The following is a 14130-nucleotide window of genomic DNA, read 5'->3' as shown; positions in this document are numbered from 1 at the left end:
ATTATTCAGTGTTTATACAAAGATCTTTAAATAGTTAGAACAAGTGTTCTTCTTGCTAAGGATTATAGCTTAGTAGCAGGGCACATCTTTTGTATGCAGATGTTCAGTACTTTGGTAAACTCCTGGTAAAAAAACAAAATCCCTCATACCACTGTTTGAGAAAATACCTGAATGAATCTCTAGAGAGCCTCTTTTAGTCACAGTAAACAGTATAGGCTAATGTTCAACTGTATTGATTCACAGCAGAGCACAATTCCTTTGTGTTGTTTTGGCAATGACAGTTCAGGTTCTCTTTGCTGTCCAAAGGATCTTTTGCTGGGGAATTGGACTTTGAGGATATACGCCCTACTACAGCAAGAAAGCAGTCATATTTTTTTTTAGTAGAGAGCACTTTACCATTTCCTCACAAGCTTTTGTTCAGCTTAATAAAAATAAAATCTCTGATTTTATTTAAGCCATTTTTAATGATAGCTGGGCAGAATAACAAACTACATTTGTTTGGAGTATGTGTCAAATGTTCTTGACTTTTTAAAGAAAAGCTGTACATAGCAAGGATTCTAGTTTTTTTTTTAAATATTGTCATGCACAGCAAAGCCTCAAAGAGGGAGATGGTGTCCATTACTCAATATCCATTAAACACTGAGATTGAAAAATTATGTAAATTGCTGTGGATATGGTAAATAGGTAAAATGGTGTAAATTTAACTTCCTTAGCTGGACTACTTTGGATGCAACATACTTGTCTATAATTTTGAGGGGATGCCTGGATGGACATTTGGTCCATTGCATCACAGATCTGCTAAATGAGTGTCTGTTACATTTCATATTCATGCAATTTCATATTCATGCAGTCTACTCCATAGATCAAACAAATTATAGATACTGTGCAAGAAACTGAGAGAGAAACTATATCTATTAAAAACATTTGAGATAACAAGCAAATATTGAGAGTTGTTACTGCAGAATTCTGTTGTGTTGATCAGTTAAATCTATCTTGGACAAATACTGAAATTTTTCTCTATATGAACTATTTAATTTGTTAATTTAACAAAGAACCCTTTTCCTGTCAAAAACTGTTGAGATATACATTCCAACATTGTGTGTGGTCAGAGGCAGAAGTAGCTGGAGTTGTGGCTATGAGTAACTGCTCTATATGTGGGGAGACTCCTATTATTTTTTATCTAAGAACTTTAGGGTAGATTTGGAACTTTCCCATCACTTTGCCTGTCTCTTTCTTTGTTTCTTACTATACCAGCTGTCAAGTTGTGATCAAAATTAGTGTGAATTCTATAGAGATCTCCAAAGAATGATAACATATGTTGACCCACACCCAGCATGATATGAAAACATTTTCCTCCCCGCAGCTCCCACAGTCTCCAGAAGGATAAATAACAAAAATGTAAGGCAACCTAATACATTGTCCTCGTTTAATGACTGCCTCGTTTAGCAACTGCTGTTACAACGGAGATGAAAAAGTAACTTTATGATCAGTCTTCACATTTACAACCTTTATAGGTCTGGAAAGGAAAGGAAAGGTGAAGTAAGTTCATAAGCACAATCACGGTTCCATTTAGCAACCACTTTGCTTAACGACCAAGTTGCTGGTCCCAATTGTGGTCACTAAAGGAGGACTACCTGTACTGGTCAAGGATGACACTGCTACCTTTTGCCTGATAATGAGGCAGCCAACCCAGCACAAAAATTTTCCTGTAGCTTGCCTAGCTGTTGCTGGACCAAGTGTTACAATCACTAGAAACTCTGGAGGTACTATGATGAAAGCTTCTTTCACATCCTCCAGGGAGATGTGCTGTTGGCACTATGTTAACTTCCCTGTATGAAGAGTTTCAAGTTTTGTTCACATTATAATTTGTAGCCAGAGAAGAAAGTAATTACTTCCAAATGGGAAAAGAAGTTTTGGATGTATTTTTCTTATGAAAACCTTAAGAAAAGTTGCAGCAGGAAGTTAAATATAAAGCTAGTTGCAGTATTGCATTGGGAACTGCATTTCAAAGGAGCAGGAGCAATAATATTGGTGGAAACATCCTGAATGGTATTTTGGGTATTTAGGTATTAGCTTCTATAGTGTTTGTTATCATTTATCATTTTATATGATATCTGCCCTTTTCAGTTATATTAATTTAATCATACTAATTTTGAGCATTATTAATCATGGTGATGTTAAGAAAAAACATACAGTACATATTAGATAAGTTACTTGGAAAAGAGAGCCTTCTATTTTTGTTACACCATTCCATTCCTGTTTTAAAAAACTGCTAAAATTTTGTAAGTTTTTAAACATTAGATTGAAGGAACTTTATATTGCTGTAAATGTTTGTGTTAATATTAATTATTGTCCTTTCCTCTCCCACTGTCTCCTCCTTTGGGTCTGCTTATTAGTCAAAGTGCAACTTTTTATTTTTCCCAAGTCCAGGGGACAGCACTTTTGCAGGTTAGTTGGCAAAGCAGAATGTCAAATATTGTCTATATATAAATAATAATAGCAATTTATAAATCTTCTCAAAAGAGGACAGTGGAACACATCCATATTATTGTCAAAAAACCCTACATAAATGAGATTATGAGTTGAGCTTGATCTGTAGGAGACTTTACCTTTGCAAAAGCAGGAAGGTGTTACTGTTACTATTTAAAAATTGAGACTATATCCACAAACAAATGGCCTATATTTTTATCGGTGATTACTATCTACCATGGTTATCTTAATTAAGCTTATAGCAGAACTTGTTCACAAGAATTTTGACAGTAAGATGAACTTACATTTCCTCTCCTATCCTTTTTTACAGGAGACATGGAATGTGGGTTCGATTGCGGAAAGTAGTGATCTGGTTGTTGGGTGTATACATAGCGATTCCATTTCTAGTTAAAATTTGTCCTGCTATTCAGGCAAAGCTTGTCTTCCTAAATTTTGGTAAGAATTATACTTCATTAAAAAATTTTTATCTTGACTCTGTGCTGATATTTTAATTGAAGACTTGTAGATTTTCATACCTTATCAGCCACCCTTCCTATAAAGGCTGACTTCTGTTTAGTTACTTACGAGTCAATGTCCGTACCACAGCAATCCTGGAAACTGCTGCCATCAAGCTGCCTGTGGCTATAATAATTTTGTTTTTTTGTTGGTAGTAAATCTAGTGTATTGATTTGGATATAGTGTAGATATTGAATAGGAAGTCACATTTAACCTTTTTCCATTGTTCATGCGTATTTCAAAATCTTGTGTCACGGTGTTCAGTTCAGATTTAAAGCATGTGAGATCTCAGTTTGTCAGCATCTGATTAAATTTCATTATTTCTTTGTGAAGTGCTGATGAAGGAGAGGCTTGATACTGCTGCTGCAATATTGTTACTGTTGGCATCTGCAGAGAATGTTCTAATACCAGCCAGTGAAAAAGCAATTATTTCCTTTCAGCACTCCTCAAAAATATCAGCCTTGCCGTGCTTGGTATGACTGTATTCTAATTATCATGTCTGCATGTTTTGTAGAATTTGCTGCTGACTTTTGCAAATGTTTTGCAAACATGGGACAGGAAAACAGCATTACTCAATGAGCTGAAACTGTGCCCTACAACATTTATCTCTAGGATTTCCTAAACTAGTTTTAAAGATACTATCTATAATTGACGGTCTTGGAATTAGGGCCAACAGTAATCTGCATTGACACTTAAGAATTATGATTTAATAAGTATGTTTTGGAATATGGCAATAGAAGTTGGAAAACAAATTACAAACCAGAAAAGGTTAAATTCTCATCTCTTCCCAGCTGAATAGCTATGTTAGTCTGTTGCAGAAAAAACAGTGAAGAGTCTTACAGTACCTTAAAGGTAAATACAGTTTATATGGCATAATCTCTTCATTAGATGCATTGAACATTATCCTTAGAATATAATATACAAACTCAGGTTTGGGAGCATATTTGGGAATAATGAACAATGATGTCAGAGGAAAATGACATATAAAACACCTCATTTCTCTCTGGCCTCAGTATTTACTGTTCCTGCCCTGCCTCCCAAATGGGAGTATATATTTACATGCCTCTGATGAAATGCATTGTAATTCATGCAAACCTATGCCATTATACATTTGTTAGTCTTTAAAGTACCACAAGAATTTTTATTCCCATAGTATCCCTGACTGATGGAAATAATCTTTAAAGAATCCTCCCCTCCCTATTGACATTTAAACATGTCCAGTAATTTATAGCAAATTTAATTATGCATTGGAATGTATATTTTGTGGAAGTAATTATTGTGCTGGCTTACGTTTGCTGGTTTTAATTACAGAAGTTGATTTCAGTCATCAGGTAAACAAAATGTAAAAGGAATGTTATCCTTTATTTCAGTAAGAGTGCCCTATTTCATTGATTTGAAAAGACCGCAGGACCAAGGTTTAAACCATACCTGTAACTACTATCTACAGCCAGAAGAAGATGTAACTATTGGAGTCTGGTAAGGAATGCTTCATTCTTCCCATTATACATTGGTGTTCTTTTATAATTAATACAAAGGCCTTGCTTTTTATCCTGCATTTTTTTAAAAAAAAAATCCAATGATGTGATGTACACTTTTGGAAGTGTGGTGTGCAGTAACATTGAGTTTAAAGGGTATACTCTGTTCCCAGCCGAAGTAGCAAATAAAAATGTATATTAATAAAATTGCACTGAAGGCTGTGCAAGCATGTGACTTTAGTCTCTATATGAACTATTTAATTTGTTAATTTAACAAAGAACCCTTTTCCTGTCAAAAACTGTTGAGATATACATTCCAACATTGTGTGTGGTTGATGATGCGGAACTGTAAGCTTTGTTCTATTATGCGGAAGGCTGTACTTTAGACTAGATTTAAGAAGAATTCAGTCTTAAGATGAAATGGTGTGGGATTGTTCAAGCATGTGACTTTAGTCTCTGAGAACAAAGCATGGGAACAAGGAAGAAAAACATAAGGATGACATGAATCACTGCTTAGTTGCAGACATATTTGTAGATGTAGCTTTCAGGTTTCACCTTTGTCTTATTGTATAGAAAGTATCCAATTTCTTTGATTGATTGATTGATTGATTGTCTCTCTGATGATGCACTTATCGCCACTGTAACTGAATTCATCCACCTTGCTGCTGGTCATCCTCTTCTTCTCTTTCCTTCCACCTTTCCTAACATCAGAGCCTTCTCCAGAGAGCTAGGTCTTTGCATAATGTGTCTGAAATAGGATAATTTGAGCCTGGTCATTTGTGCCTTGAATGAGAACTCTGGGCTGATTTGTTTGACAATCCATTTGTTTATTTTCTTGGCTGTCCATGGTATTCTCAGGAGTCAACACCAAAGTTCAGAAGTGTCAATACTCTTCCTATCCTGCTTCTTCAGAGTCAACTTTTGCTTCTATAGAGTGTCACAAAGAATACCATGGCTTGCACAATTCCGGTTTTTGTAGGTATAGACACATGGCATTTGGATATCTTTTCCAACACCTTCATGGCTGCTCTACCAAGTGCTAGTAACTATCACCACTTTGATATCTTCATTATCAATTCTAATCCCAGTTCTTACTAAGTGATACTAGGTGAACTAACATGTTTTTGCAGCATGATGCAAAATGATGTCCAGTTTTATACAGATGAAACTGACCATTAGGTAGGAGAATGAAAACTGGATAGTGAGAAAGAGTCTTGAGCATTTCCACAGTTACCAAGAATAGACTCAGCAAATTATACTTGCAACCAAGCATTGTGGCTTGCAGTTCTCTTAATGAGGATGCATTTTCTGCCTTTTTGAGGATACTCTATTCTGTTCCCTCACCCAGCCTGGTTTTTCATGGTTTCCCTTCATCATTTGGATTTATATTCTTTATATCTTTCTTGTCTTCTACTCCTTAGCTTTCTTCTTCTAAAGCACTTTTATTCTTCTGTAGCTATTTCCTTTTTTCAATTATATTGGTATCTAAGTTGGATAAAGATGTCAGTTGTGCTTTTCCAATAGTAATTTTTTTAATTGTTGTGTTCTGTTTGAGGGATTTAATCTGGACTTTTTCACTAAATACTTTGTCATGCATGTAGATTACTAATATAGAGTAAATAAACATAATTTATAGGTGTTTTGCTTTATGCTACTCAAAACAATGTGTCAAAGGACAATAAAACAATGAACAGTAAAACCACCAATTTGTTTAAACATGACTATAAAAATACAAACAATAAAATAAAATTTTATGGTGTTGTATAAAATATCCAAACCCATGCCATAATCATGTTCTTTCTAACAAGAAGGCTATAATTGTGATGAGCAATAGGCTGAGGTTCTTGCAGTGTAATGGAAAAGTAGGATTGTTATCATTTTATTTAATTTTTACATATCTTGAGCAATATTCTCTAGTTTAAAAGAACAATGATAGGCAAGTGTGGACTGATCCTCCACTCTATATAAAGGCAAACAAAATGCTCAGGGGCCCTCATATGAGGAAATCGTATGTGGCTTTTTATCTTAGAAAAAAGATAAGTAAGAAGATGGAATGGCATGGTAAAGGTGTATGAAATTACTTTTTTGTAGATAGTGAGAAAAAGTATTTCTCTTTATTAACATGCTAGAAATCAGGGTCATCCAATTAAGATTAAGAATATGAAATTGAGAATTTTTTTAAAAAAATACTTTTTCTCCCACAGTTAACTGAAATTGCTAATTCAAGATTTGATAAGTTTTAAAAAGGGGTTTAAAAAAACTATGAATGCTCAGGTTTTATTTAATTAATTTCAGTTTCTGTGGTAGTATGTTCCTCAGGAACAGTTGTTGGGGAGCACAGGCAAGAGAACACATGTATGGACTTTCCGTTGACATCTAGCAATCCTTTTGCACAGAATAGTGGGTTAAGTAGGCCTTTGGCCTAAACTGCACTGTTTTTATGCTCTTAGTAGATTTCTGCAAGTCTAAGCATGATGTAGAACTGAACAGCAACTCATAATGCTAATTCAGCACTCTACTGGTAGAAGTAAAGTGAGTTTCAGAAGTGGTTTGCAACTTCTTTTTTTCCTATTTTAGCCTGCTTGTATGTATCTAACTGCTTGTCAGATTTCCCTAGCAACAGTCTGTACTGGAAAAGAGCAGCAAAGAAGCAATTCTCTTTGAGCTTGGGTTAATAAGATTTATTAGAAAAAAGTTGAAGTGTTAATACAAGAATTGTGGCAAATAATTTGCTTTCAAATGTGGAACCTGTTTAAAAGCGATTCAGAACCATTAGTTGCTGACTTTCTTCTTTCCACACTTTTAGTGTTACAGGGAGGACACCAGTCTCTTTTGAGAAATAAGCCAAAAGGTCTTAGGTTTTGTGTACATAATGGTTACTAGTCACATTATCAGCATGAGAATCCTCTCTTACAGCAGTCACGTCTAAATCTACCCCATTGTCTTTTGAATATTATAAGATTGCTCAAGAACTGGAATGGGGAACCTTTGTCCTAAATCGACCTATGGGCTGTTGCTGATGGTAAGTAGAAGTTACAGCAATCCAGAATTGCATTGCCCAGTATCTTACTTCCCCCACCCCCATCTCTCTTGGTCTTCCTGTATGAAAGTAAGCTTTCACAGTTCTAGAACAATGATTTTAAAGTAGTGTTTAGGCAGCTAGTGAAAGTGAAAGAGCCTTTTAAAATGAGTAGTATTAAAGTTGTTCAATATTTTTTTGTTTTAACCATGTAGAAATAAGAGCCAGTTTGGTGTAGTTCTTTGCAGGAACTTCTGTGTGGTAGTAACAACTTACAAAATGCCAACAGCTTCAGCTTGGTGGGAAGGATGCTGATGATTAACAGGATCCCAACAGACATGCAGAGGCAAATTTAACTCTTTCTTCCAGGTGTAATCCTAAATAAAACCAATCTTCTGAAGTTTGTATGACTAGGGGTGAGAACGTCGGATATTTGCCCATGGAACAGTAAGAAAGAGTTCCCTTCTGTGCTGGTTTTGGATTTATGAATTGCATGTTAAAAAAAAATTAGATCGTTGGTTCTCGGCATGTGTATTTTTTTCTTTTTTATATTGATCTTTTTACCCGTTTGGAATATCAATAGGTTTGCCTGCAGTAGTACTGAGGCTTGAAAACATGGGCTGGAAATAAAATATAAAGCATTGTCTCCATATTGTTTAATCTCAAAGGTTATTTTTCTTTCCAAATTTGTATTGAACTGCTGTTCCCTTGCTAAATCTTTGGCATTAATCTTTGTGTATCTGTGTTATTAGCTAAACCATAATTTTGATTTTAAAAGCCATGCTCAATTACTTTAATTAAATAGGGTATAAACTGTAGAATATCAATAATCTCTTTTCTCTAGTATGGCAGGACTAGGAAGCAGAAGTTTGCTGAGAATTGTTTCCATCCTTGTTTGTTGAGATTGCTTGCATTCTTTTTCCAAACTACCTTTTTAAAGAGAACTGAATTAGTTATACTGGTGTAAGACTGAAATAGGCTTGTAATGTACTGTAAATACACCCTATTTGCTTTTAAGTATTGTTCAGATATCAGCAATATACCCAGATGGCAGCTTTTGTCACAGCTAATTAAGTTATTTAGTGCTAAAATTAAAATATGTGTGATAGTGCAAGGAAAAGTGAGTATGTTGCTTTTGTAACTTGGTCAATCCAAAAATGTTTTCATCGCTGAAACTGGCTAGGTAGATATCCTTGATAGAACTCAGTAGTAGATCACGAATGTTCCACAAGATCTGGGTTTAATCTCCAGCATACACATCTTCAGTTACAGTTTGATGTTGAATCTCAGGATTGGGGTTCACTTTATTCTGAGATTTGGAGAGAATCTCTCAGTCTGCATAAACAGGTACTGGAACAATGGTCTGATTTGTACCCCTAAAACTCTGTGTTTGTCTCATCTGTCCAGTTAGTTTTTGACAAATTGAGATGAGCATCAGAGTTCTTAACGAGCAGTGGCTTCTGCCTTGCTGTTGTCCCATGAATCTCATATTTACCCAGTAATGAACACTGACTGGATTGGAGAAGCTCTAGAGCTTTAGAAATAGTTTTGTGACTCTTCCCAAACTGGTAAGAATCCGTGAACCTTTTTCCAGAAGTTAAGGAAAAAAAATCAGCAGGGGACAATGTGCCTCTAGATTCTGTATGGTATAAAGGGAAGAACCAAATTTATGAAATTTATATAGAGCAAAGCTGGCCCTAATCAGCCATGATTGTTTAATGAACTAGTCACACAACTGCCTTAATTATCCCTTTTACTGAATCCACTGAACTAGCAGGGATGATTACTTTGTCACACTGGCACATTGCATGACTTTGTATATTAAATAAACAAGCACCAAACTTTGGTGTTACATGTTTCGCACAGACTCTCTTTGGGACCCACATTAATCTCTGATAACTTTCAGTAGCAAAGATAAGCAATATTTCAGAATATATGAAAGGAAATAAATATTTTTTATGAGAAGACTGACTGTTGAGAAACACTCTAATACACATGTATTCAACTATACATACAAATACAGATACATGTAGAAAAATAACCAACTTAAAAAATCTGCAAGTTATAGATGCAAGTTATAGATGTCAGCAGCATTCACTGCAAATGGATCCGCTTATCCAGGCTAGAAAATCCATATCCAGCAGGTTATAGAAACAAACTTCCATATCGTTATGCAGCTACTTCATATTATCCACATTCAGGAGTATGTCAACACCTTTCAACTCAAGAATAATTGCCAGCAAAGAAGAAAACTGGGCAAATTAATGACGTCTAATATTGTTTGGGTACAGCTTCAGTTTTCCAAGATATCCCTTAATATTCTCTTTGTGTCATGTTCACTGATTCAACGTAGTTTATACATCGTAACATTTCACATGCCATGGCGCTGACGCGCGTTTCTGTTTGGGAGGGAGCTGCTGTGAAACCTTGTACCAAGCTCTGTATATGGAATCAGTACAGTGGAATGTGTTTGGAATTGTTACCTGTTCAAGGTCTTTTCCTGCAGACCATCAGAAGCCGTTAGGAGCACCTGGGATTGTGAACTTGAGAAGATTCTACGGGGGGAGGGGTTTCATTTGCACTGAGGCTTTTTCAGTTTGAATTTGGCACGCTTTAATCATTCTCAGCTTTCTCTGTGATCCTGCATACTATTCTTTAATAAATCAGATATCTTTGAATTCCTGCTCATGAGTCCGATAGTGTTTTAGAGTAGGCAACCATTACATAAAGCTGAGAATCCCCAAAGTTGTACCGTTAGCTCCTACCAAGATCAGTTTCTTGCGAGGGAAAATAGTTAACGATGGCTGAGTCCAAGCTCACAACCGGGGGACTTGAGATGGCTAGCTTGATGCCCGAGTCAACAGTCAAGAACGGAGAACTGAACCTCACCCCAGAACCTTCAGACTCCCAGGATGAATCGAGTTCCAATTTTGATGTGGAGGAATCTAATGATGGGGAAAAGCAGAGCACCCGGCACCCAGCGAACCGCTCGCAGAGTTGATCACCTTGGATGAAGTAGGGGAACCCCAGGCAGGGACGTCAGGGGCATCCTGGAAGTATCGGTTCCCGCTAACCCCAGACAAAGAATCTACTACGGTGTCAACAGAGAGAAAGCCGAACACACGAGGGAGGGAGGACTCTCAAACCCCTGAAAGACTAAGAGTGATGGAGGCCAAAATAGAATCGATAGAGTACATGCTAAGAAACCTGTCTCTGTCACTGGAGGGGCAGAGGAGGCGTGGAGGAGATCCCAGCTTCCCACAACCATCCCCCATCCTCCCATCCAGACCGCCGGCGGAGCGGGGCCGGAGATGGCTCCGGGATGAATCTCCACCCCGCAGGGCTTGATCACCAGTGTCCCCACCCCGAAGAGGGAAAGCTACTGTAACCTGGGGCCCAACCACTCAAGTGGCTGCCGATTCCACTCCAACCGGAGTGGGGGTGAGAGACTTTTCTGTCAAGTTTGATGGGGATCCAACAAAGTTATCTTTCTTTTTAACTAATGCTAAAAGTTATATGAGGCAGTTTGGAGCATGCTTCCCTTCTGAAGAGGCTAAGATAACGGCCATTGCCACCAAGCTGAAGGGTTGAGCAGCTGACTGGTATGTTCAATTAAGTGTTGCTGACTCCCCTGCACTTGATTATTTCGATGATTTCATGTGGGCATTAAAGCTGCATTTTGAAGATCCCCTGGCCAAGGCAAGAGCTAAGAAGGCGCTGAAGGATCTTACCCAGGGCCAAATGTCCATAGCTGATTACGCCCTAGAGTTTAAGGCTCTAGCTGGGAAAATCCCTGACTGGTCTCAGTCAACCCTAATAGAACAGTTTAAAGAGGAACTCAACCGAGACGTCCTACGGTGGGCGTTGTGTAGAGACGACCCAGAGTCATTGTACGACTGGATCTGTCTGGCAGGCAAGGCTGAGCATGCTCAGCATACCTTCATGCAAACTAGAAAATCTGAAAAACCACTCGCCACCATGAGGGGACCCCGAAGTGCTGTGACTGCTGCCCGGCCCAGCTATAGAGCTTGGGATGAGGAGAGAGATCAGCACTATGCGAGGGGTCAGTGTTTCCAATGCGGAAAGGAGGTTCATCGAGCAGCTGATTGCCCAAAAGTGAAGGCTGGAGATCAAGCGGGGAAGCCGCTGGCCAAATCGCCCCCCCCTCGTGGCGGATGACAGCAGCCAAAGGGACAGCTGACGCTGAGGAAGTAATCTACTTCTTGGGAGAGGCTGAAGACGTCTCTAAGGAGCCGGCGGGAAACGCCAGCCACCTGCCATGAAGAGCGCCAGTGGGCAGGTGGAGGAGGATGGGTGCGAAGATGCTATGGTGAATGCTGACTGTCCCACTTTAGCAGTAAAAGTGAAATTGGGTTCCCGCACAAAAACTACAGAGGTATGGGCTTTAGTTGACTCTGGGTGTTCCAGGTGTTTAATTCACCCTGATCTGGTTGTTGCTTTGGACCTGCCTAGCTTCCCCTCCAGCAGCCTTTGATCTTCACACAGTTGGATGGTTCAACGGTGGAGGGGGGGGGGGGGCGGCAACCCATTTCCCTGGAACTGTCGCAATGCAAATGGGCAGCCACTGTGAGACTTGGAAATTCGTTGTAGCACCTGTTGGCAATCCCTTGGTAATCCTGGGGATCCTCTGGTTGACCTATCGAAGCCCCTATATAAACTGGGAGCACAGAACTGTGACTTTTAAAGATGGATTTTACCAAGCTCCTACAGCAGAGATAGTTGCACATGTGGGGGTTGGAAGGGCAGCAATCGCCACGCCGTGCCCTAACCTGCCACATTTAGAAGGCTTGCCTGATCAATACCAAGACTTTGCAGACGTATTTGGGGAGATGGAAGCAGATCGGCTACCCCCCCACCAGAAAACTGACTGTGCAATAGAGTTGGTCCCCAATGCTCAATTGCCCAAGCCAAAAATTTATCTGATGACTCAGAAGGAGCTTGAGGCATTACGGGACTTCATTGACAAAAATCTGTCAAGGGGATTTATTGAACCTGCTAATTCCCCAGTTGGGGCCCCTGTGTTATTCCGGGGAAAGAAAGATGGCACGCTTTGACTCTGTACGGACTATCGAGGGTTAAATTCTGTCTCTATTGTCAACAAGTACCCTCTCACTCTCATGAAGGACATGTTAGCTCATCTGTCAAAGGGCAAGATTTTCTCCAAGCTCGATCTTCGCGAAGCCTATTTCCGCATTCGCATAAGAGCTGGGGATGAGTGGAAAACTGCTTTTAATTGCCCACTAGGATCGTTTCAGTACAAAATCCTCCCTTTTGGGTTAGCAGGGGCACCCGGAGTCTTCATGCAGTTGATTAATGAAGTTTTACATGATCATTTGTTTAAAGGGGTTCTGGTTTACTTAGATGATCTCATTTACACTGAAACCGAGGAGGAACACGAACACCTCCTCAAACAGGTGTTACGCAAACTTAGAGATGCCAAACTCTATGCCAAACTTTCCAAATGTGAATTTCACAAAACCCAACTTGACTATCTGAGCTATCGGGTGTCTGACAAGGGTATTGAGATGGACCCTGCAAAAATTCAGGCGATTCTAAGTTGGGAATGTCCCCGCACCCGGAGGCAATTGCAAAGTTTCCTAGGGTTCAGTAATTATTATCGCCAATTTATCCAGGGGTTCTCTGAGATTGCCTTGCCCCTCACTGATTTACTCCATACCAAGGGCTTGGGGGAGACACGCAAAGTAAAACACCCTGGGGCCGTGCTGAATTGGATGCCTGAATGCCAGGCAGCATTTGAAAAGTTGAAAACCCTTTTCACTGCTGAGCCTATTCTATAGCACCCTGATCCTGAACGCCCCTTTGTGGTCCAAGTTGATGCTTCTGATGCCTCAGTTGGGGCTATTTTGTTACAGAGGGATTCTGAAAATCACTTAAAACCCTGCGCTTATCTGTCCAGGAAATTTTCTGAAACCGAACGCCGTTGGCATGTTTGGGAAAAGGAGGCGTTTGCTGTAAAAGCCGCTTTGGAAACCTGGCGTCACCTCCTTGAAAGCGCTAAATGCCCTTTTGAGGTTTGGACTGATCACAGGAATTTGCAAGCCCTCTGCACCCCCCGGCGTCTCAGCCCTAAACAAATTAGCTGGGCTCAGTTTTTCAGTCGCTTTAGCTTCCAGTTAAAATTCATCCCGGGAAAGAAAACTTTCTGGCCGATGCTTTGTCACGTTTACCTCAGGACCTTGACCAGGTGGCAGATGTGGTTGGGACTGTTCTCACTGAACCACAACTGGGCTTGGTTGCTGTCACTCAGAGCCAGACCCGTGCACAGGCAACCCTGTCCCCAGTCCAGCCTGGGAAGCGGAAAGTGCAAGTTCCTTGTCAATTACAGAAGGACTTTCTCCAGGCACTGAAATCTGACACTTGGTTGCTAGCTAATAGAGACACTGTTTCTTTTGAAAACGGTCTGGCGTGGGTGGAACATCGCCTTTATGTGCCTGAAACGTTGAGGGCTGCTATTTTGCAGCGTTCCCATGATGATAAACTTGCTGGACACTTTGGTTTTGTCAAAACCTTGCATTTGGTTCGCCGCCAATTTTGGTGGCCAACCTTGAGACGTGACATAAAAGACTATGTTGCTTCCTGTCCTGTTTGTGCCATGTCAAAACGTAAAGG

The 14130-nt window shown here is 39.5% G+C and overlaps 1 protein-coding gene across 1 annotated transcript in view; it reads left to right on the top strand.

The window, feature by feature from the left end:
• Positions 1-14130, top strand: part of ABHD12 (abhydrolase domain containing 12, lysophospholipase) — a 45169-nt gene that overhangs the window by 5649 nt on the left and 25390 nt on the right. The window contains exons 2-3 of the mRNA XM_063301877.1: positions 2801-2925; positions 4356-4461. Of these exons, the coding sequence (XP_063157947.1) occupies positions 2801-2925; positions 4356-4461 (231 nt within the window). The remainder of the gene's footprint in view (positions 1-2800; positions 2926-4355; positions 4462-14130) is intronic.

This window comes from Candoia aspera, chromosome 1 (genome assembly GCF_035149785.1).
Source record: "Candoia aspera isolate rCanAsp1 chromosome 1, rCanAsp1.hap2, whole genome shotgun sequence".
In the NCBI taxonomy this organism is placed as follows: Eukaryota; Metazoa; Chordata; class Lepidosauria; order Squamata; family Boidae; genus Candoia; species Candoia aspera.
This window is presented reverse-complemented; position numbering and strand designations above follow the sequence as displayed.